The sequence below is a fragment of the Bactrocera neohumeralis genome, chromosome 2, assembly GCF_024586455.1.
Source record: "Bactrocera neohumeralis isolate Rockhampton chromosome 2, APGP_CSIRO_Bneo_wtdbg2-racon-allhic-juicebox.fasta_v2, whole genome shotgun sequence".
Classification (NCBI taxonomy): domain Eukaryota; kingdom Metazoa; phylum Arthropoda; class Insecta; order Diptera; family Tephritidae; genus Bactrocera; species Bactrocera neohumeralis.
Window position 1 is genome coordinate 57,281,030 of NC_065919.1, and position 27,662 is coordinate 57,308,691.

A 27,662-nucleotide genomic window follows, 5' to 3' on the forward strand; every position below is an offset into this window, starting at 1 on the left:
AGTCTGCACTGCAAAAGCATTGTTGGCAGAATGCAGATTAATTTAATTTTTTTTCTGCTCTGCACTTCTCGTAATAAATAACGGTTGTGCGTTGTAAAGTTGTTGTACGTAATCCATGTGTACCCTTATCATTCTGCATACTGATGCGCACATTTTACTCTTACAAGCAGCTATAAAATTTTTATGCAATAATATTTAGCATATTTGAAAGAATGCATTCCTTATTTACAATGTGGCAGGCGGAGTGATTCAAAGTTGCAACAAATGTACTGTAAGTAGGAAAATATTTTTCAATGCATGTGAATATTAGGTTTTTAGCGTTGGTTGGTTTGTAGACAACAATTTTTAACAAGTTTTGATTGCAATTGCAGTTTAACATCAGAAATATTCAAATATTGAATTGCTTATACCCTGAAAAGGCTTTATTAAACTTGCCGCAAAGTTAGCCAGAAGTCACACGGAGCTAAAATACAGCAAATACGGTGGTTTCGGCACGATATTGGTTGAAAATTTGATGAAAAACTCGCTAAGAATCAAAGCGGTATGCGACGAAGCATTACATGGTGCAAAAAAAAGAGTTGTCGGCTCACAATTCCGGCCTATTTTTATACTCTCGCAACAATGTTGCTAACGAGAGTATTATAGTTTTGTTCACATAACGGTTGTTTGTAAGTCCTAAAACTAAAAGAGTCAGATATAGGGTTATATATACCAAAGTGATCAGGGCGACGAGTAGAGTCGAAATCCGGATGTCTGTCTGTCCGTCCGTCTGTCCGTCCGTCCGTGCAAGCTGTAACTTGAGTAAAAATTGAGATATCATGATGAAACTTGGTACACGTATTCCTTGGCTCCATAAGAAGGTTAAGTTCGAAGATGGGCAAAATCGGCCAACTGCCACGCCCACAAAATGGCGGAAACCGAAAACCTATAAAGTGTCATAACTAAGCCATAAACAAAGATATTAAAGCGAAATTTGAAACAAAGGATCGCATTAGGGAGGGGCATGTTTGGACTCAATTTTTTTGGAAAAGTGGGCGTGGCCCCGCCCCCTACTAAGTTTTTTGTACATATCTCGGAAACTACTATAGCTATGTCAACCAAACTCTACACAGTCGTTTTCTTCAGGCATTTCCATATACAGTTCAAAAATGGAAGAAATCGGATAATAACCACGCCCACCTCCCATACAAAGGTTATGTTGAAAATCACTAAAAGTGCGTTAACCGACTAACAAAAAACGTCAGAAACACTAAATTTTACGGAAGAAATTGCAGCAGGAAGCTGCATCCAAGCTTTTTTTAAAAATTGAAAATGGGCGTGGCCTCGCCCACTTATGGACCAAAAACCATATCTCAGGAACTACTAGACCGATTTCAATGAAATTCGGTATATAATATTTTCTTAACACCCTGATGACATGTACGAAATATAGGTGAAATCGGTTCACAACCACGCCTTCTTCCAATATAACGCTATTTTGAATTCCATCTGATGCCTTCTCTGTATAATATATACATTCATTAGGAACCAATGATGATAGCGGAATAAAACTTTACAAAAATACGGTATTTGAAAAACATGTAAATGACGTATAATGAAATCTCGATTATCACTTTATCATGCGAGAGTATAAAATGTTCGGTGACACCCGAACTTAGCCCTTCCTTACTTGTTACGAATAACTTCGGGCAAACGGCACATAACACTCAAATAAAATTCCTTGTTGACAGTTGGCCGGTCAAAAGGAATTTGCAGAGCACCGCACGTCGATACTCGAAGAAAACTGCCAACATAACCTTCATTTTTGTCGTGCTTGGACGTGGTTCTTTCGGCTTCGGCACACCTTTGCCATGCTGTTTGGCCGATTGATCGTCTGGTCTGGTCTTAAGCATAGATCTAAGACGCATCGCCAGTAATTATACGTTTCATGTCATTCTGTTAGTCGGAAAGCATTGTTTCACAGACGTTAACGCGACGCTGTTTTTCAACAGAAAATTTAATGATTTTGGAACGATTGTACTTTCACTTTTCGCAGGCCCAAATGATCTTTGAAAATATTTTTCACTGATCCTTCTGATATTCTAACGATGCTAGTAAGATCTCTGACTGTTAATCGTCGACACTCAAGCACCGCTTTCTTTATTTTATTGACGTGTTGATCATCAGCTGATGTTGATGACCGTCCTGGACGTGTTTCGTTGTCAACGCGTTCTCGACCCTCTTTGAATAATTTGTAGCAATCAAAAACACTTGCTCGCGACAAACAATTGTCACCGATGACCTTTTCCAATATTCAGAACCCTTCGTTTCCAAAAATTTGATTCCGCACACAAAATTAATGGAACTTTTTTCTTGAATAATTTCATTCATCGCAAAGATCGCTGAATGCTATTTAGGTATTTCAGAGAGACAAGCTTTTGGTACAGCTGTAATTGAGAGTTATAACAACAAAAAAATATTTCGACGAATGGGTTTTCATGCAAAATTGTATATATATGTACATATTTATATATTTAGATTAATAGAATGGGATAGGAGATCCCATAAAGAACGCAATATTTGTTTACCCTGAGTTCTTCTAGGAGTAATTTCTGTAAATGTTCTACGAATTGACTGAAAAATTATTCAAGTATGAAAGAAAATAACAGGTCAATTGAAAAGTCACTGGCCTAACTGAGTAAAACAAGTTTTTTTGGCAAAATTTTTTTTTATCAACACAGTTCCCTCCAAGGCTGATGCACTGATTAAAGCGATCCTCCAATTCCTCGATACTATTTTTTCAGTACGATTTTTCTCTGCTTCAAAATCGACCACAGTTGCGGCGATCACCTCTTCATTCGACGAAATTTTTTCCCAGCGAGCATTCTTTTGAGACCTGAGAAGAGGAAATAGTCGCTGGGGGCCAGATCTGGAGAATACGGTGAATGCGGAAGTAATTCGTTTTTTCTGACTTCTCATACCCAAATATTCCTGAATGATATGATGTCCTTAGAGCGCTTGCTATCTCGAATAACTCCAATTTACTTCTATCCGAAATTATTGTGTAAACTTTTTTGATGTTTTCGTTTGGTAACAATCTGTTTTGAGCGTCCACTGCGTGCACCGTCTTCGGAAGTTATTTCAACATGTCTAAATTTAGCATATCAATCCGTGATGGCTGATTTTCCTGTTACAGTGTTCAAACTCGTCAAATTTTTGCTTCAACTGTTTTTTTTTCGCTCCAGAAAGCAATAAATCTATCATGAAATGGAAATGTATCTTCTTTAGGGAAACAAAAAAAAAACATAAAAAGAAATACTTGAAACATTTCTTAAGTTTCAGTTTGCTAACCGAAGTATTCACGCTACCAACTTTATGAAATGATTTCCTCTCCTTTTAACTGTTTTGAGTAGCAGCAAAGCCTCTGGCCTTAGCGACTCTGCTGTTAACTTGTCAACATCGCTCTTACCGTAACCGATTATAACAGAATTGTTTGCTTTTCGGTTTGCTCTCGATTTTTTCCGCTCAAGTGAGTACGCTCATATATTGTTATAAGTACTCACCTCTACATTTGCCTTCCTGCGGTTAACGGCGCACAACTTTTCTCCGCTCAGTACAATCCTGTCGTAACTGTGTACATAATTCGCCTCATTGTCTTCGGCTCGCGTCGTGGCCACTGCTGTTAATATTGCTGCACTCTTTCAATGTGCAAGCCATTTCGCTGTTAAAGTGTTTGTTGTCGTTCGCAGTGTTGTTATGGCTTTTTTGCTTTTATTTTCTACTATAATTTCGAAATTTTTTTCTCTAAATTAGTTTAGCGGCGCTGACGAGGCGATGCGTGAGCCTCTGCTCAGCCGACATAGAGCACACCTGGCCGTCTGATTGCTTAGCTGGTTGGGATTAGTCGTGGCTAGTCAGTGTGTGTAGATGCTGATATGTGTGTTTGGGTGCTTCTAAGTATGCTTGCGTTTGTTTTCTTGTGCGCGCCTGTAAGTATGCTTGGGTGTGTGTTGTACAACGTTTTTCTATTACTTGCTATTTGTCTATGCTCATTTTTTCATGTTTGTTTTGCGCTTACAGTTGACGTGCGCGTGTCTATGTATTTGTGAGTTCAAGGTCACTTACTGTTATTTACAACAAAAGCCAACCCGTGCGCTGTTCGCATTGTATTAGTAAACTAGAAAACAGCTGGCGGCGACAACGAATAAATAAAATTGTAAAATAATAAAAATTGCGAGGCTGCGCAAAACATAACGGTTGTACAAAATAAATATTTTATGTACATACAAATATACTATACATGTAGGTATACTTTTTTGTTTTACTTTATTTTATTTTTTGTTTTTTTTTTTTTTTTTAATTCTACACCGTACTTTTTGTTGTTTTCTGCACTTCAATTGTGCTCTGTCTCGAAATGCTTTTGCTGTTCGGCTATGCTCACTAATTCGTTTATGCTTTTTCCTCTATGCCTTTCCTCTGCATTTTTGTCATTATTACGCCTTGCCTTCAAACAATTGAATCCTCATTTAAGGCCACAATTTTATTTTCAACAAGCGCATGTTTATTTGCCAAGCTTGTCAGCTTTTTGTTGCGCTTCAGCTTGTTATTGTTTCTTGTTGATTTTTCTTTCTTTTCCGTTTTTATGCGTTGTTTTGTGTATCTTCTTTGTGCGGTGAAAGCACTTGTGTTTTGGCTGCGGCATTGTGACAGCTGCTCGAAAATGCTTGTTTGAGCTTCGCCAACATTAAAAATATGCTTTTTTTGTTGCACAAAAGCTTCCAAAAAGCCACAGAATTGGCGAGGCACGATGGTACGCATGCTTTGTACTGCGAAAGTAAATAGAAAAAGCAGAATAAAACTTGCTAATTTTTGAGTAAATTTCTGCAGTGCCGCATTATAAAGTTGTGGTGTATAGCAAAAAGTGCTTAAGTAGACTTAGCAAACTTTTTATAATCAGATTATGATTAATACAAGTATAGTGGTTTAATATAAGCTAGCTAGATATAGTGAAATCTCGTGGTTTGTGAAACAGAATTTTTATATATTAATATTTGAAAGATGCTAAAAAATATTGAGAATATGCAATGCCGCGAAGTTTCCAGCTTACCAAGCTATTTTGAAGTAGTATATAAGTAAACTTTAACAAAAATACACTCATAAGAAGTATTATTAGTCTTTCCTAACCTGTCTGGAATTTTGCCAATTTTTGGGTTATCTTGAAAGCTTTGTTGCCAAAAAGCTTTTATAAAAATTTTTCAAATCGGCATATATGTATAGTACATACATATGTAAATAACTAAAAAACCGTAGAACAGCAACAAACTATTGAAATGCACAAAAATATTACTTTTCAGAGTTGCCACTTTTTTAAATTAAAAAATGAAATTTAAATAATAAAATAAAAGTAGTATTTAAAAAACATATATATGTACATATTTGCCATGATGATGCTTGATTTAAAGTAAAGTTGAAAACGGTGTTGCCACATATTTTTTAAATATCTGCTTAGCAAATAATTGAAAATTGTAACATCACTATTTGAATATAAAAAGCCCTTTTAAAGAAATATTTTTTTCACGAAATATATTACAATTTGATGTTGCCACCTGTTTCAAAAAATTGAAAACACTACCATATATAAAAATTTTGGTGTATTTTTATACAATGAATTAAAAAATGTGTTTAAAACTTGTTTTAAAGTTAAGTTGAAAACGGTGTTGCCACATCTTTTTTAAATATCTGCCTAGCAAATAATTGAAAATTGTAACATCACTATTTGAATATAAAAAGCCCTTTTAAAGAAATATTTTTTTCACGAAGTATATTACGTTTCGATGTTGCCACCTGCTTCAAAAATTGAAAACGCTATCTTATATGAAAATTTTGCCGTATTTTTATATGTTGAAAAATACTACACAATAAATACCAAATTTCGAAAATATTGTAAAATAACTATAAAATATAAAACTTATTTCTAAATTTTATACACGTATCCTACAAGCAAATATAATTTTCTGCTACGGTATTTTTTCAAGTGTTTTCATGTACCCACCAGCCATTTTTATTTTTATTATTTTTAACTTTTAATAATTTTTAAGCCAACAAAACCACTAAAAATAAAAATGTTCAACTGTTTTGATGTTTCTACTTTTTATAAAATAATTTCAGTTCAGTTAATATTTTTTAAATGTGTTTGCTTTTATTGCAAATTTTATTTATAGACTTCAGTTATTAAAAAATGTAAGAAAAATGTTCATAAATTTAAAATAATTAAAAGAGAAGAAGGAAAAATTTAAAATAATAAGTTTTAATTGAAAATAATTGTTTAATTAAAAAATGAAAATAACAATTTTAAACAAAAATAGTTTTTTAATTAAATAAATTGAAAATAATAATTTTTAATAAAAAAAAAAAATAAATTAAAGTTTTCTAAATATTTTTTTTAATATATTTTGCAACAAAAATATTTTTTTTAAATAATTTAAAGTAAAAAAAAATAGTAATTTTGCATCAAAAAATGTAGTTTTTTACCATATTACATTGTTGGTTAATAATTAACATTATTTTTTATTTATTTTTTAATAAATTTATTTCATCTAAATGTATTTTGTTTAATTAAAGTAATAGTAAACAATTATTTCTAATGCATAAATTTTAATTTTAATTTATTTCTGCCGTTTTCCATATATTTTTAGTATTTGCCTTACTAAGCCACTAACCTGAGCACTCAATTTTCGAACTTTATATAAATTCTTAAATAAATTACACAACAAACTATCTCCTTGAATCTACAATTTCCAAATCCATATTTTTTACGATACAAATATGTTAATACGTAACATAGCGGGGCCATTAAGACTCCATCGTACTCGTAATTACCTCTGTGCGTTTTAGTGATATTACTCTTGCCTGTGTACGTGTGTGTGTGCTTCCGTTCACGCTGCGGCACTTTTGCATAAAATATTCAGTGACCAGCCCATATATTTTTTTTTGCCAACCAACCACTTATGAGTCCTGTCTACGAGTGCTTGTGGTTACCCACACCAAACGCGTGCGGAAGTAAGACAGTGCCTTACTCAGCGTGCTGCCAAATAACTCATTCGTGCCAGTTGTGTGATTTACACTTCCGCTTGAACGCGCGAAAGCCACGCGGCCGCAATGGTGCTGACAAATGCGCATGCAAACATATGGTCGCCTGTATGGAAATGTTGCGTATACGCGGTGGGGCACATTCATTATGCCATATTGTGTTGTAAAGTTTCTGTTTTATGTGCGTGGCAATTGTAGGTCAAGTTCGTGTAAGTACAAGCGGCAAAGTGTGGGATGATAGAATATAAATTTTTGTACAATTATTGTTTTGGTTTTGGAAAATTATGAATTGGTGAGGTAGTACTCAATACATAGCAATGTTTGAATTTTAAAATATTTGTTAAATGTTAAAGAGAAAATGTGTTAAATTGTATGATAAATTAACGAAAAACTGTAAAATCTTATAACAGAGAATTTTTATTATTTATTTTATTTAAATATTATATCGTACCGTAAAAGTATATATAAAATTAATTGTTTAAAGTATGTTTAAAAACTTGAAAATTAACACCTAAAACTTAAAACTTGGAACTTAAAAATTAATCCTAAAACTTAAAAATTAGAACTTAGAGGTTTTATGCTCTTAACTTAACTTAACTTAAAACATAGAACTTAAAACATAATTTTTAAAACTTAAAATTTAGAAGCAAAAACTTAAAAATTATAACTTAAAGCATAAAACTAACTAAATACTTCAGACTTAAAACTTAACACTTAAAGCATAAAACTTAAAACTAAAAACTCAGAACATAGACCTTAGAACTCTGAACTTAAAACTTAAAATTATACTTGAACTTAAATATAGCTCAACTTGAACTTAAATATATTTTAACTTTAACTTAAATATATCTCAATTTCTAGAAAATTTTATAATAAAGGGGGAAAGAATAAACTGATCATAAGATTATAATTTTTTTTAGATGTTCTGCATACTGTTTTCCATATAATAAACTAACAACTTTTTGATCTGATAAATAACCAAATTTTTGGTAGTCAAGCAATTACCAAAATTTTTGATCAAATTCCACTTAATTCATCTATTTAAATGTCGCTTTTTGTCAATTTTTTCATGGTTTTCTTACGAAAAAGATAAAAATATAAATACTTTTTTTCTGAAAATAGTTCAACAATTACTTAATAATAATTTATAATTATAAGTAAATTTTGTATAATATTTTCCTTTAAAAAGTTTATAATATTTCATTCACGCTCTTTCCATTTTCGCCTTCAATCAAACACTTTAATACAAAATGCTGCTCTAGATATTTATTTTTTACGTGAATGTTTATTTTATTTTATTTATTTATGTTTTGTATGCATCCCAAATTTGTGCCTTGCCTTCACTTTTGACAGTATACAACAAAAAAGTGTATAAACGAAAAAATTAAAATGTCACTCATACGCCGCGTGTACCGCTTACTAGAAAATGCTGGTTACCATGCTTTTCTGGCATGGTTTCACTTTGTTTTTAATTGTCACACTTCCGCCGCATTCACATATTGCGGCACATTCAACCAGCTGCAACGAGGCATGAGGCAAACGCACGAGTGACAGGTAGATTGCTGGCGGTAAACAAAAAAATGTGACAGTCATCAAAAGCGCCAGCCGACAACTAAAAGGGGGAACATGTAAAGGACAAATAAGAAGAAGTTTTGCGCAAACATATACATTTGCATATATATATTTACACAAGCATACGAGCACATACGAGTATACGAGTGGCGAGCGACGAGCCTCTCCTGGAGCACTGCTGCTCTTTTAAACACGGCGATAAATACGCAGGTGGCGTACATATTTATTGTACACATACATATATATGTTTGCAGTTATGTATGTGTGCTTAGCGAATGGTGGGCAAATGTGTATAACCTGCTTTCGGGCACTCTGCATGCCACGAGGCAGCGACATGGCACGTGTGCCCTAAAATTGCGAGTAATCACCAAAAAACGGGAGCTTAATAACATAAAGTACATAGCAATAACAACTTTGGCGGCAAAGCAAGCAAAAAATACTTATATTAAAAGTGCTAAAATATAATGAAAAGCTGCAGTGTATAAGTTGTTGGGAGCTCAGTGTGCTGCGGCAAGCACAAATGCACACTTATAGTATATGTCAAAAGGAAAAATTACAGGGTGGTGCAAATATTTGAAAAGCTAACGCGACGTAATGAAGTTTCAAGGTTTTTTTTTGTTTTTTTTTTTTAACAAATCCCTCGAAATTTCAAAAATTTGTCACAGATGGCTTTGAATGAATAAAATCTTTAGATGTAAGTTTTTATCCCACAAGCAATTTTTCATATTTTAAATGAAAACAATTAAAAATTATTATAGCTTCGATGTAGCCTTTCGCTTGTGCATTTCTCAAAACATGAAAGGCTATAAAAAGATCTTCATATTGATTTGGATCGATGAGTTTGTATGACAGCTTTATTCTTTAATAATCCTACATGACCAATTTATACTCAAATTATGGCTCTGACTGGGACAATAACCCATATTAAATTTCTTAAAAATATCTCATAACATAAAAAAGTTTCTCGTACAAACACTTGGTTCCTATCGGTCAGTTTGTATGCGGCTATATGCTATAGTGATTCGATATCGGCGATTGCGTCAAATAAGCAGATTCTTTGTGCCAGAAGGACGAGTGCAAAGTTTCAGATCGATATCTCAAAAGCTGAGTGACATATACTCAATACAAAACTATTACAACATATTGCAAGTGTATAAAAAGGAAAAAGTATGCATTCGAACCACCCTACCTTTGAGTGCCGCATATGTTTACTTACACATACAAAATTTCGTGAAATACCCCGCTTGGGAACAACCTTTTCGCTGACTTTCCACGTGCGTTCGTAACATGAGTGCTGTTTGCATACACATGATACAGTTACAAGCTCACTTGCAATGCTGGAAATATTTTGTTTCACTTTTCCGCATTTTTTCTGACTTTTTTGTTTTAAAGTTGCGATTGTTCTGTATGGCTGTATACTTTTTCATTCGCAATATGCTTTTGCGCCTTCGCTTTTGTGTAATTTTTACGACAGTTTTATAAAACAAAAATCTCAAAATGTGCAGTTTTACACGCGGCTTGCAAGTTAGTGTTGTTTTTTAGGAGCATATTTAAAGTTTGTTAAGTTTGTCATAGGCGAACAAAGTTTTATGTCACAGCTTTGCATTTTTGTCTTTGCTTTAGAAAAAATCTATTTTGTTGCTAATGTATATGAAATTGAGGCAATCTAAGGGTTTTTCAAAAGTTGACAAAAGCGACAGCAAACGACGTTATATTTTTTCCGATCCTTTGACATTTTTCCTCAGTAAGGTTTGTCATTTCATCATGGAAATATATACATACGATCCAACAACGAGCCGAAATTATAAAAATTTACTACCGTAATTCGGTGTCAGTGGCCTCAACTGCAAGATATACATATATTGATGATATATGTATACATATATGCTATGATAGCTTTAGCTCAGTTGAAATTGTTTAGGTAGATTTAGCGCATCAAGAATGTCGCAGTCACGTCCTTAGTTGCTAAGCTACAAGTATGAGTGCTTGCTTGCTGCATAGTCCTGATTTGGTCAATAGTTTCTTTCCAATGTCTGATACTGAAGTAATCACTGGTTACCCAAATTGTATATATGTGTAACCACAAACTGTCCTTCCATATGCAAGGGTGCTTAAAATTTTATTACGAGAATATTTACCATTGTTGCATTGTATTTGCTTTTCTCTAAAGCATCTCTATTACATTTATTTTTCTAGCACAGTGAATAGTGCTCTAGATTCTTTCTCATTGAAATTATTCTGGTTACTTTTGATGTGCTACCAATGATGAGATAACTATAACCAGTTCTGAATCAGCTGTTCTCTGTATATTCACAGAGTTGGCAGGAGGAAAATATGCATAACTTAGCATAGTAATCTGTTTACAGTTTCAGTAGGATCGAAATTTGTCAACTGAATAGTTTTCAGAGGACTTCTCTGTGTGAATATTTTAGAATATGCCTATGTATTTGTGCATTGTTAGCATCATAAAGAATGATACTGAAGAAGCTACTTTTTTTAACATAACGATGAAAGCTTTTGAGGGGTTATACGTAGGTTGCTATATATATTTCTGGCCTAATAATGTAAATAGGCATATTTATCAACGAAAATCACCAATCCACACGAGCCTTTTTTTGAGCGATTGTCAAATTGTGCGGGATCCAACGAGAACAAACCTTTTTTACGGCCAGGTGTTCATGCAATTTCGAATGTATGCTGGTGGGAGAAATGCATAGGCATGCCTCTATCTGAAGGTATGTTACATGACGGTCTTGCATTATCAGTTCACGTACGGCATCGATGTTTTCTGGCACAACGGCTGTTTTTGGACGACCTTCACGTCATTCGTCTTTGAGTGTGCGTCGGCCTCGATTGAATTCGTTGTACCAGTTTTTCACAGTGCTATAGGATGGTGCTTCATAGCCATACAAAGATTTTAGTTCATCGATGCACTCTTGTCGTGATAATCCACGTCGAAAGTTGTGAAAAATGATCGCACGAAAATGTTCACGAGTTAATTCCATTTTTTGGCCGAGATGAATTTTTTAATTCCCTGTAAATAAAACAATTCACGATTAAATGACAAAACGTTCTGAGTGATGTTATGCTAAAAAATGTCAAACTTTCCAATGGAAATGTCAGATTGCACCTGGCAACACTTAGTGTTGCCCTAGGCCAGAATATATATAGCAGCCCTCGTAACCGCTTCTTTGGCACGAAATTCAAGTTATGACGAAAAAGTTTTTAATGAGTTTATATTTAAAGTAAATGAATGGATACCATATACTATATAATAATAAATTTTTAAATACAAAATATTATTAAAAATCGATTGTTTGATCGGATTTGGAATACACTCGAAATCTGCGCTTTTATAGCAAGGTTATCACGTTGAAGAAAACTTCTACGCTAGATGCCGCAGTAGTAAAATATTATTATTGGAAAGTTATGTCGATCATCCCTTGTTTATGCACTTTCGAACACGACAGTTCGGCATGAGCAGTTTCTTTTTATCAAAAGCTGTTGAAAGGGTGTCCTTTGATGACAAATTATGTACTTTTTCAGCTCAATAATGGTTAAGAGTAAGATTTAAATAGGTTGCAGATGAAAATAAATAATAATATCAGGCAGTCGGTGAGAACCAAAAATAAATAAATTAATAAATTTTGGATTAACTAGATAAGAGCAACAGCAATTGTAACGAAATGAGATGCTTAGAAGAATAGCAAAAGCCTCCTCCTTTAAGTAACATACTTTGCTAGTAATTTTAATATTCATAAATTTTTTTTATTCTCAAACATTTAAAGCTTGAAAATTAATATATTCAAGTTTTTTTCTTCAACGATAACAAACACTTGAAATTTGTGAAACCGTATCATTCCACCCACTTGCGAAATACTTTTGATGAAAATATCGACTTTAATCAGCATTAAAGCATTACAAGATGACAAAGCAAACAATTTCGCACAAAAGTAACTGTATACCCAGCAAAAAAGCTGAAAGAGGAAAGCCAAAAAAGTGTGTAAACTCTGAAAAGTGGCAGACGAGCATTGTGCCTAGCAACAACAAAAAAAAAGAAACACCCATAAATAAACAGCAACAAATACACACACACAAGTACAAAGATGTATGTGTTGACACATATATTGTAATGCATGTAAAGGCGAGTATGTGTAGTCCAATGCTCAAACAGCAGTGAAGCACTGAAAAGCATCGCCGCAAACGGTGGCAACACTCGCTAATACATATTTTCAATTTACATGCGCTCAAGGACATACAAAGTAAATTTTATTTCAACGCAAATACTATCAGTCAGCAGTGGGCATTGTGCGAGTACTCAGCAGCGAAGAGCTAGCGGCAATCCTGGCAGCAGCGCTAAGCAAAGAAGCTATTGTTGCGATGTTCTTCTGCGCTTCTTCTTCTTCTTTGCTGCGGCATCTTTAAATATTTATCTTTGCTATACTATTGTTATTGTTGTTTGTTAGCAAACTTTTTTCTTCGTTAACTTTTATTGTGTTTGCCGTTAGATAGTGTGTTACATGTGTCTGTAGTGGTGTCGGACATGGTGATAGGCATATTTACGCTTTTCCAGCGAAAACTGTATATGTTTGAGTGTGTGTTGGTGAATGTGTTTTGGTCCTTATTGTGCGTACACGCGTTAGCGGTATCGATTTCTGCAAATTACTTATCAGCAGCTTTGCCACTCTCAGCACTAACAATAACAACAATTCAATATACATATGTATATAATTTAGATACATATATTAATAGGCGTAGATACATATGTAGTTATGTACATACATAGGTATGTAAGAGGAAATTGATCCGTTTATTTGCTGGTGTAAATATAATTTTGAATATTTTCAGCGAAAAGTCAAGTCACTCTTGGAAGCGGTTTGAATTATACTCTGCCTACGTATCCAGCGTAACATACATTTGGCTATGTATTTGGAAATTATAACATTTAACAAAAGTGTGAATTTGGTCGCCCAATCGGTGTGCAACTACGGCTACTTCACATACAATATAACGCAATTTTTAATTTCATTTTATTCTTTCAACTTCCGGAAATAAATCAAGAAGAAATTTTTATAATAGGATACAAGTTTCAACGAATAATTCCTTTAGAGTATTCCACTTTATGCTCAAAAAATGTTCAACTAAACTATTCGAGCCCCTAAGTGCTGAATATTTGGAACTCAGTACCTACCAGTAATAGTATATAATTGTCTTTTGATCGAAAATATCGTTAAATGTGTGAGATATGTAATTGATATTCAGGGATAATTCTTCTCTGATAATAGTATGTCTGTATGTAAAAAATAGATTAAATCGGGTCAATACTTCATTGAGCCCCCATATACCTAATTTTCGAACTTCCGGGTGGCTTTGTATCGCACATGTCGGCCAATATGTGAGTTATCTCAATGAATATGAGAGCGCGTGTTTTACAGATAATATTGTATCTTAGTGCCTAAATTGGATACAATTGAGCGAAAACTTGACCTAGGTCCAATATAGCAAATATATAACAACTGGATGACTTTACTCATGGCATGTTTGGAACCTTAATGAGCCTCAGGGAACATTTTATTAGTGTGTGGCAATTACTAGAAAGTAGTATTGGAAAATAGATAAAATCGGGACGAAGTCAAGAAAGTATCGTGAATTCTTCATTTAAATCTCCTGCTTATATAGAAGACAGGGAATTTTTTTTCCAAGGTTGGTACAGCTGTTCTTAATTATGATGCCAAAAATTAGCACGATCTGCCAACCAGTGTGTTTACAGCAGCTGTTTATGTCAGTCGCCCTCAGTGGTATTTGTCGAATTTTACAGTGACCGAAAATATTGATCAACGTATTTGAACGAATTTTCGTCTGCCGATACATTGAAAATGTTGCAGACGACTTTTGGTGAATCTGCTCTATCAAAAAAGCGTACTTACGAGTGGTACAGAGCATTTTAGGAGGGTCGGGAGACCGTCGAAGACATGCCTCGTTGTGGACGGCCTTCAACGAGTGTGACCGATGATAACATTAAAAAAGTGAAGTAAATTGTTGCCGAAAATAGTCATGGGAGCTTGAGAGAGATTGCCCATAAATTGGGAATGTCACACGAGAGCGTACGTACGATTATGCATGAAAAATTGGGCATGTAACGCCTTGCTGCAAGACTTGTTGTGATAGAGCTGAATTTCGATAAAAAAATGTATCAAGAGCAGGTGGCTGCAGACATGCTGGATCTAACCAATTCGGATCCCACCTTCATGGAACGTATAATTACAGATGACGAGACATGGGTCTACGAAAATGCACACTTACGAACCAGCAATTATCGGAATGGCGGCCCAAAGACGCGCCCAAGACGAAAAAAACCACGCCAAGGCCGTTCAAAAGTGAGCTCATTGTTTCCTTCGATATTCATGGTGTTGTCCACTATAAATACTTTCCAACACTGGTCAAACCGTCAATAAAGAGTATTATCTTGGTGTTATGAGGTGCTTACGATACGCTAACCACCGTAAACGTCGTAGTTTGTGGGCCAACAATTCGTTTATTCTTTATTATGATAACGCACCATTGCACAAGGCCATCATTGTGAATGAATTTTTGGTCAAACACTCAACAAATATCATTGAGCAAGCACCGTATTCATCTGATATGGCCCCCAGTGACTTTTTCTTATTTTCCACACTGAAATATCCACTTCGGGGAACGCGCATCGACTCAAATGAAGACATCAAAACAAATTCTAAGCGAGAGCTGAATAAGAATACGCGAGATAGAAAAAATTTTGACTATTGGAAGAAGCGTTGGCACATGTGCATCACTACAAATGGATGTTACTTTGAAGGCGATAAAATAAATTTGGATGAAGATTGAAAAATTATTGTTTTATTTATAAATTACCAATACTTTCTTGGCAGGGTGTATTATGATTTTCGTTTTTTTAACAAACCTTTTGTCGAATAAGTCGGTCACTCATACAGAGTTGAACTTCCATAACTCGAACTCTGGAATTGGCAATAGAAGTCAAAGTTCATACAGATTTCCTAGCATAACTCGAAGTCTCTCTAACTTGAAGTTTTTTGTGGATTATGGTAATTCGAGTTAGGGAAGTTCAACTGTATATATATAAATGCTTGGATTCCATTCCTCTGGGTGACGGTTCGCACTTTAAGGTATTCCCCTAACTTTGATTCTTGCAAGAGGTCGGAGTCCCAATGTCTCTTATGTAAACGCATCTTGGTCAAATAATTTCATGGATAACAGAACCGGTAACAGTAGAGATGAATTTTATTATTTTTATACCGAAATTAGTTATATAAAATTGTATCTGCACATAAGCATGTAATCATGTTAACTCTTTCTACCACAGCCTTTTCACTTCCTTTGAAGAAGGTTAGGTTAGTATGAAATGATTTAGCTAATTACGCTTACATTTTCTCTTGACATTAATTACTTTACTCTTTTAACCAAAATTAAGAGAACACTTTCTTACGCACATACATATGCACATGCATATACACACATATGCATATGAAGTAAAATTTGGTATATACACATATATGGAAACACAAAAATGCAAATTAGCCTTAAAAGCGGTATGTTTCTCACACACACACACCCACACACACATAGAAATGAGTGAGTGGCGCTTATCGCACTTGATGTGTAATCGCAATCGCAAGTGGCAACCGCGGCGCGTTTAACACATTAAGGTGAAAAGTGGCACAGCGTGATAACAGCGTCCGACACACGCGCCCAGCAACAACAACAACAATTAAATTTTGACAACAAGCCACAATGCGAGCGAAACAGCGGTACACCCACTGCACACACACATAAAACACCAACTAAAATACGAACACAAACACTCACACCCACACATTCATATAAGCATATACACACATATACAAGCATACGTACATACCCGTGTATATGCATTTGTTTATACATTCTGTTAAATTAAAACTGTGGCCGTAATCGTATTAATCTCTGTGCCACAGCGCCCAAAAGTCGAAACAGTTGAATGCATGACAACAACAACAACAGCAACCAGAACAACAATAACAAAACAGCTGACGAAACAGATTAATGCGCGCGAACGAGCGAGCCTGCCGTTAGCACCGCCAGACCGGAAGTGTACTTTCTTTCTGTTGCTATTTTTGTTGTTGTTGTTGTTGTTGTTGTATATAATACATTTTCGCTTACCCGCTGCTGGCATACTTTAACGATGGCATTTACATAATTGTAATTTGTTAAAAAATACGAACATTGTACTTGTGGTGGCGCGGCGTCGAATCCCGAGCGGATGTGTGTTCGTCGGCACTGTGAACAAAAACAACAATAGCAAAGCGTAAATAAAACAAACAACAAGCCGCAAAGTGTGAAGCACATGGTGGAAGCGCAATAAAATGTAACGAGCTGCAGAAATGTAAACAACAACAACAACAACAACGAATTGCGGTATTAAAACTTTTAATGTGGAAAAAATTTAACACATTCAGCAAAAGGAAATTATGGTTAAAACATGCGAATGCATAATTTTGTGTCCAAATGAGTTGAGTGATATATAAATGGAAATTCATTTATTTACGTAAATTTCAAATGTAAACACACTAATATGCATAGACAGTTAAATGTGTTGGAGTTGAAGGCCACAAAGGCCATTAATTGCTTTGGCGTCCAATAACTAGAAAAAACCAGAAAACGCGTTAAATAAACGTTAAAAAATACAAAAGTTCCTTAAGTGAACTTGAACAGTGAATGGTAAACTTGGAGTCAAACCAGCACCTATTTCAAGCGAAGAGCTCGAGTTGCCGCGAGAAACGAGTGTGACCTTTGCGTAGCTTCATTCTGGATACTGTAGCAGGTTAAACTCTTACTTATCCAGCATAGACCCTGACACATCAAACATATGTCCAACGTGCAATGAGTCTCCGCATGACACTAGTCACCTCTTTGCATGCCCTGCTAACCCTACATATCTGATACCCTTCTTTCTTTGGTCCGACCCCGTCGTAACAGCACGTTTCCTGGGCCTACCATTGGATGACGTCGATGACAAGTTATCAAATTTTTACTACCCTAACGGGGTTTAGGTACCCTTTACAACAACAACAGAAATGAGAGGCTTTCTCCGTTCTCTACTATCCCGAGATAAGCCGATTGCAAAAAAGACATTTGCAAACCTGAAATTTCTGCGGTACCCCGTTTATTTACCCCCGTTTATTTATTTACTGTATCCTCCAGAAATGGTCATGGGCCACATCTTTTTGTTTCCAATACATGTGTATTATACTTGATTTAATAAAGTTGTATAATCGACGGATTAATTGTATCGATCTAAAAATGTTGAAATACAAATCAACGATTTTTCGAAATTTTAGATTTTCTTTGCTCGGTCCGGCCGATTATGTATAGCCAACAAGGTTTTTATACTCTTGCAACATGTTGCTTATTTTTATCACATAAAAATAGTTCAGTTAGTTATTGGGTTATAAATACATATATAAATGTCTGTCCGTGCAACTTGTAACTTTCATAAAAATTGAGCTATTGTAATGAAAAGTGATACTCGCGTTCCTTGGCAAAAAAGTGAAGACGAGTTCGTGGAATTCATATTATAGGAGCCGGTATCAAATTTGGACGATATCCATCCGAAAATCCATATCTCGGCATCTGCTCGACCGATTTCAACAAAATTTTATATGCAATGTTATCATGGCGTTCCTACATAACAGTGGGATAACAATGGGCGAAATCAGACAAAAACCACGCCTACATCGCATGTAATGTTCTTTCACTTTCCAGTTTACAAACTAAAAACCAATCAATGTTTCCTGATAAAACTCCACACAAACAGTGCCCTCAATGTATTTTTTAAAATCGAAATCGGATTATAAATTTTCACTAATCCAGACGGCAAATATTGGCACCACAGTGCTTATCGCTGACTTTTTTCCGAAAATATCGATCAATATATGAGAAATATGTATTATTGAAATTCGGTTCAAATGTTTCTTTAATAAAATATACTCTTGTGTCAAAAAATGGGTTGAACTGGATCAATACTTCCATTAGCCGCCATATACCTAATATAAAGGTTTTCGAACTTCCGGTTGACTTTATATCAAAACGGATGATCCAAATAGAGGTACTTTTTTTGAATAGCCTTTTTATGAGTAAACAGTTCTTTCGATTAGTTTTCTTTTAAGTTAGCGAGAGGATTGTTTATTATCTTAAAAGCGTTCATACAAAATGAAATCCAAGAGAATTAATTTTCATATTTAACTTTCATATTAGTTGGTCCAAAGTCGGTTCCTTTAGGCTTTTTCTATTGTAATATACATATGATCGTCATTTCCCAAGCATAAACTTATTTTAAATTTTCTCAGAGGTATCTTGAATATTATGACAAGTTCGAGTTAGATACAAGGTTGTGTGAGTGGATTGTCTGACCACAAATAGTACTCGAAAATGAGGGTTCTCAGTAATAAAAAAGGACACTTACTCGGGAATGCTGTTCCTCAATAACAAAAAAGGACACGAACGAAGCAAGCAAATTATGCTAAGCCAATAAAACATTTACAAATCGTAGGTCCGAAGAATTTCGAAGACGATAGCGAAAGTAAATGAAGCAACAGCAGCAACATCTACGCAATCATTAACTTATAAACTAATAAGGCAACAACAGTTAGAAATAAGAAAAGCATGCATTCACTTCAGGCGCTCGCACGTGCAGCACGCCTTCGTATGTGTGTGTGTGCGCGTGTTTCTACTCGCACTCACAACAAGTAGTTGGATATGCATCTGTACGAGGGTACGTGCAGTGTGAGTAGCATCTATTGTTGTTGTTGTTGTTTGTTTGTTTTTATAATGATCTTGCCAATGTTGCTAATGAAGTACTTGGTGCTGTTACAATTCATAACAGTTGTCGTTGTTGTTGCAAATTTTATTGTTGTTGTTGTTGGTGCCGTTGTATTGTTGTACTTGACTTGCTACTCTTGACATTGTTTACAGCTGGCGCATTGTCGGCTGGTTGCACTTGTCAGCTGCAGCCGCAAGCAAATACCGTTAGCACTGCAGAGAAACGTGTTGTCCGCAAATTAGTGTGGAACTAGGCGGTTAGGGTGTGCTTTTAGTTTTAAATTTTGGTTGTGTTTTGAGGCTAATGCTTCCATATTACTACTAAGTTGTGGTTTGGCAGAAATATTAGCTGAATAATAACGGTGAATTTCATAACTGAACAAAAATGGGTTTTTGAGGAAAAAATATGTCAGCTTAGAATTAAACTCTACGAAAATATGAAAATTCGCGTAATTTAGTTAAGAGATTTGCACTGAAACAATGCTAAGGAATATGTTTATTTTTTCGAAAAAAAAGAGCAGAGAAACCCCTTGTTTGAATTGCTCAATATTTTTCAATTTGACTCTTTAAAACGTTCTTTATTCGGTCTAAAAGTGAAATCTTCTAGAGGATATTTTGTTTTAATTACTAAAGTCCATTGTTCTAGTATATAGTACCAACATTGACTCGGCTTGAAAATAACCCCGCATATTGTTCTGCCGTCTACAATGCCTGTTGTCTTTTATGTTATCGCCTATTAACTTCTCTGTATTGTGAGTTGAGATCTATTCATTTGTTATAAAACATGAAAGGAAGGAGGCTGCGCTCAGGTGTAGTAGATTTACTGCTAATTTTATGGCAACCACTTCCGCTTGGAAGATGCTACAGTGGTCGGAAAGCCTACAACTGAAGCTAATGGATAGCTCCCGACAGCCTTTGACTTATCCGTAAGAAAGCTCATCGTCTCTCCTACTGCGAGTTCTCCCTCTCTCGAAGGTATGTGGGCTGAGAAATGGCAAAGCAATCCAAGTTTTTGGTATGAAATCAAAGTGTGCCAGAATTCCAGAGTGCCCAGGTGCCCAGATATCGAATTTCTTAGATTATCTTAGTCTTAGAGCAGTTTTCACGGCCATACATCTTCTGGCTATGAACAGCAGTGTCCGTTGAACACTCGCAAATTTTTTCGCGAATATAGTATTTTCCAGCACCTTCCGCCATATAAAAATTTCATAAAACAGCCAAAGAACTAGCTTTGGTGGTAGTACACACATTTAAAGAATGGCTTCTCTGCAACAGTTCAGGGCAAGCCCTATGCATTTAACTCTAACAGCAGGTCAAAGGCACGTTCCTCCCATTGATGGCAGATGCGCCTTCGGAATGTGGCACTTCCCAATTATTAAATCTATTCGGCCTAGCTAGCTAGTTTTAAGCAGAGGGAAAATACATAATTTTTTATAAAAACTCAATTTAACCAGAGAAAAAATGTCCATATGTACCGTTATTCGAACACGCCCTATAACCACTAAAATTTGTAATTTCCACCGGCTCCAGCACAACTTCTCAAAAGATGAGTTAACCGTAACATTAGATTTGCAATTTTTTCACTGAAAGCAGTTGCGCCCTCTCCAAGTAGTGTGTGTGTGTGTGTGGTGTGTGCTTGTAGACCTTTGTTTAGATGGGTTTATCTCGTTAGCAACAACATTACCCTTGACATGCATTCGCTTCTATCACTCATTCACGCTCGTATACGCTTCGCTCGGTTTATTGTTTTTTAAGTTTGTTGTTGTTATTGTTGCTGTTGTTGTCATTGAGTTAAGTGGCCCATAGGCAATGCTTGATAACAATTTACCAGTTTTGAGCATTGAAGTGCCTCTTTGTTGTTGTTGTTGTTGTTGCTGTTATTTTTGTTTCCTTTTGGCGTGCATTCTGCTATATTGGAATTGCCTGGCAAAGCGTTTTCACGTGCATAATTGAAAAATGTCAAAAACACACACAAAGCCATGACGCATAATTAATTATGTTCGTGTGTGCGTGTGTACGTAAGTATGTATGTACTTGGAATTTTCCGCTAAATAATATTCTGCAAATTTTTACTACGCTTAACGTTACGCACTTTAACGGCAATGTGAAACAACAACAACATAAATAAAAGCGAAAGCAAAAACCAAAACAGAAACAAAAACAAAAAGAAAAACAAAAGCAAAACAGATTGACTTTTTAGCACCGCTAAACCAGTAAGTCATATTTTTCGGTTAACTCGTCAAGCTTCCTGCCATTCATTTCCCCCCAACTCCCGCCTCTTTAGCAATTTGCATTAAATTTTCACCGTTTCTGCACGTCCTTGGTGTTGGCGGTTGATCGCAGCGCGGACCGTTAAGCCTTGCTGCTTTGTTTGTTTTACGTTTTAGCGTTGTGGCGTTGCCACCCGTTTGTTGTTGTGTCCTGCGGCGTTGCGCTGTTTACCGCATCCGCATAATCCCGCCGGGGAACGCTTACTGGGAAATGAAATTTTGTGAAATGACAAACTCAGATAAATGAACGAAACTTTGTGTAAAAGGAAATATGCTGAAAATATTGTAATCGTGAATTATGGTGGAAGTTCTTTTCAGTTACAAAAAGAAAAATTTTATTGAAATGCAAAATCCAAAAAACTAACGACAATAATTTGATGAGCTTGGTTGCATACGAAACTGTTAGAAAAAAGGTTGGGCCATCTAAGTACACAGTGATGTAATGAATTTAAGAATGAGAAATGGCAACATAGAAAAAGCGTAAACTGTAAACAGTTATTCTATTTTGCTACTTCTCATTCTAAATTCATTCCAACACCGTTTGTATTTTGTTCCTATAACACAGTATTAATCTTCAGGGTGATGGTACTAGGTCGTCAGTTTTTTGTTTATGACCTTTTAAATTTTTTCCTAAACTGTAAAATTTTGGCAAAAACGTTTTAACATAAAAAAAAGCTCTTTTTGATTTTGCTTTTGTCAATCATATTTTTTAAAACCTTTACTCGACGTCGTGTTTGCGAAAGATTTCAGCCTCTTGGTACGAGTGTAGCATTTACGCCCTTAATACCCAAAACAATAACCAAAATGTTTTCAGTCGATCAATAATATACGTTGAGATTCTTTGCTGTCTCTTTAACCCTTAACCACCTGAGCCCTATATCAGTTACGTAACCACCTGAGCATAACACAGTAAAACAGCTAATCTGCGTTTTTACCTAAATATATGTAAGGGTGAGAAATTCCAAGTCAGGGTAAAACCTTTTTGGCTGGTACTAGGTCAGCGTTCGTATGAATATGATAGATTCATCAATGTTTTTTGTTTATGACCTTTTTTTCCATCAGCACTTTGATTAGATTCCAGTGTGGTAAACATTTCCTTTCAGTCGATCTATAATAAATACCCAAACAATAATCATTAACTAGAATCAAAATATTTTTAGATTTAAACGAGCGCACTTGTATGCTTGCCGAGCGCACACGCGACACTAAACCACCACCAGAAAAGGTACACGAACGCACACTAACACGCGATAACGAACTCCTACGAAATCTTTAAGGTCGTCAAGACGATTATTGAGCACTGTTTCTTTAACGATAACATCAAATCGTCATTAACGCGACTTTAACTAAATGTTTTGTGTCACTCAAATACATGTGCTCGTGAAAGACCAACCCAAAACACTTCTTCAACGATTCTGTAGTCGTGACTTCTTTGGAAATATAAAATTTCTAGCAAAATCGATGTTCAATTTGTTCTTCCATGATAAAAATCGTCTTTCGCATCAATAGAAAAAGAAATTGTATCGAACTCGTCGTAGTTTATATTTATAGTATACGTGGCAGCTCTTTATAATCAATTTAAATTTTGTCTAAAAAATAAGTATTATTTTCTCATATAAAGGATTTTTTATTCATTCCTTTAAAAGTTATACGCAGTGAGTCTATACTTCAAATGTACTGAGCATTCTTTATGTTCACCATGTCGTATGAGCAACACAGAACTTTGAATGCAAAAGGTCATAAAATCCATGGGAAATGTGAAATGATTTCGGAACGGTTCAAACTGAAACAAAATAGCTTTTTTACTTTATATACTATTTTTGGAGAAACACTGAAACATTAGTGGCGTGTGTAAAAAAAACTTAAGTTGGGAAATAACTGACATCCTAATACATATGGCACAAACATATATCGTCACCTAAAATGCAAAATAACGTCTGATCACTTTTCATAAGTTTACAGGCGAAGGAAAATCAATATATTTAAGTTTTGGTTATAAAATGGTTATATATTGGTTATAAAATGGATATATATTGGTTATAAAATTGTTATATATTGGTTATCATACACTCATATTGAAACAAAATTTGAGTTTTGGTTACAAAATGGTTATATATTGGTTATTATATCAAACAGTGGTTTTCTATTTACTTTTGATGATACGCTGTTTTGTATTTTAGGTGACGATACATATTGCTGCGGCTAGTCTTCAGATGCATTTTTAGGTGCAGAAGTTTTGTAGTTGTACTTTAAGGCACACACACTTATACCACGTTTAGCTTTTTGATCTACCCTAGATGGTATCTCTATGTTGAAGCTGAGATTCATCAACAATATGAATTAAGAGTTTTGAACGTCATCTTCTATAGAATAAAAGTATGATATCATTCTATTCGGTTTTGCATAACCAATTCGAATTTTACATATATCCGACCAAGAGGACTGGACAGTGACGGTGAAATTAAAGGTGATACCTTCCAAATTCTAGTTTTTAACGCTAAGTAGGAATGCACTACTCTTCTTAGATAAGCTATACAAAGACGACGTCGAACTTCTTTTGCTCTAATTTCGCCGAAATGGTTAGGAATGAGAGAGAATGATAGAAGTCGTTAGCAGATCAAATTTTCCAATGTTCGATTCTTTTAAGAGTGGTTACATAAATTGAAAATTTTCATCATTTTGATGAGCTGACGAATGGGTATGATTAACCTTGTGTTGAAGGCGAAATCATATGTGAAATGTCTTACTCGCTTGCAAAGGGGATTAAGGACCACTAAGACGTAAAAATTTTAATCATATCAAAATTTTGTGTTATAAATCCTTATAAAAAATAGATTGAAAATATCCGTGCATTAATATGTATACTCTCTAACTATGTAGCTGTAACACATATTTAAACAATTTTCGTAAAATTTCTGAAAATTTTCTTCTCTCCATTTAATTTCTTACACAGGCACCTACTTTCTGCTTTACGATTTTATCGATTATTTCGATAAGGATGAGGCGACTTCATTGCCGCGTGATAAATATTTGGAAATTATGAATAACATTTTTGGCAAAGTAACACAAGCGGAACGCGAAGCAATCATTTTTCGGGTAAGTACATACCATACATAATTGTAAGGCACTCATAAGCATACATATACTATATATAGAAGTTAAGTAGATTTCTACATACGTAGAATGTCTTGAAGGCATAAGAACTCAAATGCATACACATTAAATAACGAGTAACGGTATAAAAAGCTGCACACTAACATATATAGTACATCCTTATTTATCTACTTATTCCTTTCTAAATTTGCTTCAAATTGAAAATCATACATTAAATAGCACATATTTATATGTATCCAATTAACAAAAAAAAGTTTCCAAATTCCTTGACTTCATGTGGAAATCGGTTTTTCATTTCAATTCGTGGAAAATCCTCTTATTATACCATAGACTGACTGTAGGGGGGTGTGTGACTTCAACTTGCTGCGAAAACTTTGAGGGTCACAGCTCAGTTTTGACAGACTTTGTCTGGTATTATACAAGTATATTGTTGAAGTTAATGTTTTCCTTATTTGGACGGAATAAGTATTGGCAACGTTCTTCTTCTTCTTTACTGCTTACGCGGTTAAAGCCGAGTTTACAACAGCACGACAGTCGTTCTTTCTTTTCACTCTTCTTTGTGCTATCAAAAACAGCTTTGAAATCGACGAAGAGTTGATAGAACCATTTATATTTTTCAAGATTTGGCGATGATGAAATTGATTATTGGTTTATTCCACGGTCCAATCAATTGGTTGACGGGAGGCGCAGATTGAACCTTATATATGCGATGGAGAAGGTTTATTCTTCCGTTTTGTTTTGATTGGGCGGAGCACACTTAAAACTAATCGTCGGACATGCTTTCGTCTAACCATCGATGTAGCATGCTCCTTATCAGTTCTTCATTTTATAATCTTGCAACTTGCAAGGATTTTTTGTCAAAAAGGCAGGCTATTATTAGAAAGGGATCTTTTCTGAATTTTTATAATACATTTCACAGATTAACCGACATTTTCGATAAAAAGCTCTTAATTAGAACTTTGATCCACATATTCGATATATGGGAACATGAATAGTTTTGGTCCGATTTAAAGGCTTTTTTGACAAAGTCGAAGGTAAAAAACAGGATCTGCAATTTTTGTATTAACACCTTTTTCACATAACCTCAAATTTTATGTGAAAAATTCAAACAACCCAAAATTTTTGCGTTTTTTATTTTTTTCTTGTACAAAAATAAATTTTCTTTCACGAAATTTCATATACCTTCTTATGTCATACACACATCGTAATTTTTCTCTGGTAAAATATTAAGAAAGAAACCTCACTTCGACCAAAGATCGATAAAACCCTAATTTTCAAGCCAAAATTCACATGTCAAAATATCAGATTTTTTTTTTAAGTCAAAAAGTTTTACATTTTCTGAAATCTCTACTTATTGATAGTATAAAAAATATGCATTTTTAGTTCTTTCCAGTAAATGCAAAAAAGTCGAAATAATATTACTAAAATTTTTGGCTACCCATCTTTGCTCTTGGCACCGTATTTATCGATGAAAATATTACGCTTACAAATTAATCAATTCCAACGAATCTTAAACTTCGAGTGGGATCACATTAAACAAATATAGCTATGGTATGGTGTGAGATTTTTCTTGTTCAAAAATATATCTCCGTCGAAAAACTATGACTATAACAAGCGTAATTCCGTACGTTTAGAAATTTTACAAAATTTGTTTTCTTCGAATTAGAGACATACGTTGATTAATGTCAGCAGTCAGCAAATCACTTGGAGGAATATATCAAAATTTTGCTTTCCTGGTGCGTTCTTTGTTACATTAATATACTTGTAACATAATGAAATATTTTTTAACCAAATTCCTCCTTGCTTGTAGCGTTTCTAATACTTCCTACCCTTTACTATCAATAGCAATGCCTCTATATATCGCACGTTTCCCCAAATACTCAATTTTCAAGTACATTGCACATTTTCCAATCACCAAAAAATAAACAAAAACACCGATCTTTTGCAGTTGTTCCCTTGCACAGTCAATTTGCAACATACGAAGCTGCGTTACAAAGAGGCCAGCAGCCGTCAGTTGCACCAATCAGCCAAATGTGCAGCTACTCATTCTTTACGCAAGAATGAAACTCAATATTGGCACAAATACTGGTTGGTTGACTTTAATAGCGACACATTTTTTTCACTTTTAGTGGCCTCTGCTGGACCGTTAAAACTAGCCGCCTGAAAATCGTCGTGTTGACATCAGAGAGATAGCAGAAGATCTTGACGTCTCTTATGAATCGACTAACACATTTTGGTTAAAGTCTTGAATATGAAGGGTGTCAATGCTGGAATGGAAAAAAAATAAAATTCGCTGAAGGCATTGAGGTCATCCCAGGCGGGGCTTATAGAAAGTGTGTGGGAAATTGGATTAAACGTTGGCATACTCTTATACTTGTAGGTTCGGAAAGGCAACAATAAAGATTTGTACTAAAATATTTGGAAATTTATTTGGCAATCCGGGTCAATTTTGATCAAACTGTATAGCCACTACAACTATTAGAGTAACTATTGAAGTATGCACTAGGACTTTTGCTCTCCTCTTTTTGATAAATACTGATTCAATTCAATTCAGCACTCTTATCAACTTAAGGACCGTGGTAAGCTCCAATAAGGCTATATGCTCCCTGCTAAGATATAAGAACCCCAGGAATTGTTTCTGTATCTCCAGCCTAACTGAGATGATACCCCATATAATCATATTCCGAACATTTTAATTTCAATTTGATTAAATCAAGAGTTGCTGGTTTTATAAGTTAATCAGCGCCAATCTGTGCCAGTGCCAGCATTCGAATTTCTCTTTTA

The 27,662-nt window shown here is 34.9% G+C and overlaps 2 protein-coding genes across 8 annotated transcripts in view; one reads left to right on the forward strand and one right to left on the reverse strand.

Moving 5' to 3' along the window:
* Positions 1-27,662, reverse strand: part of LOC126751778 (uridine phosphorylase 1) — a 453,502-nt gene that overhangs the window by 134,522 nt on the left and 291,318 nt on the right. The gene's annotated exons all lie outside the window — the stretch shown is intronic.
* LOC126751772 (acetylcholinesterase) overlaps positions 1-27,662 on the forward strand; it is a 454,065-nt gene that overhangs the window by 95,069 nt on the left and 331,334 nt on the right. For all 7 annotated transcript variants that reach the window (XR_007665922.1, XM_050462297.1, XM_050462295.1 and 4 more), the window contains one exon: positions 24,718-24,860. Coding sequence is in view for 6 of the 7 variants with exons in the window: in XM_050462297.1 (XP_050318254.1) it covers positions 24,718-24,860 (143 nt within the window). In the remaining variant the exon portion in view is untranslated. The remainder of the gene's footprint in view (positions 1-24,717; positions 24,861-27,662) is intronic.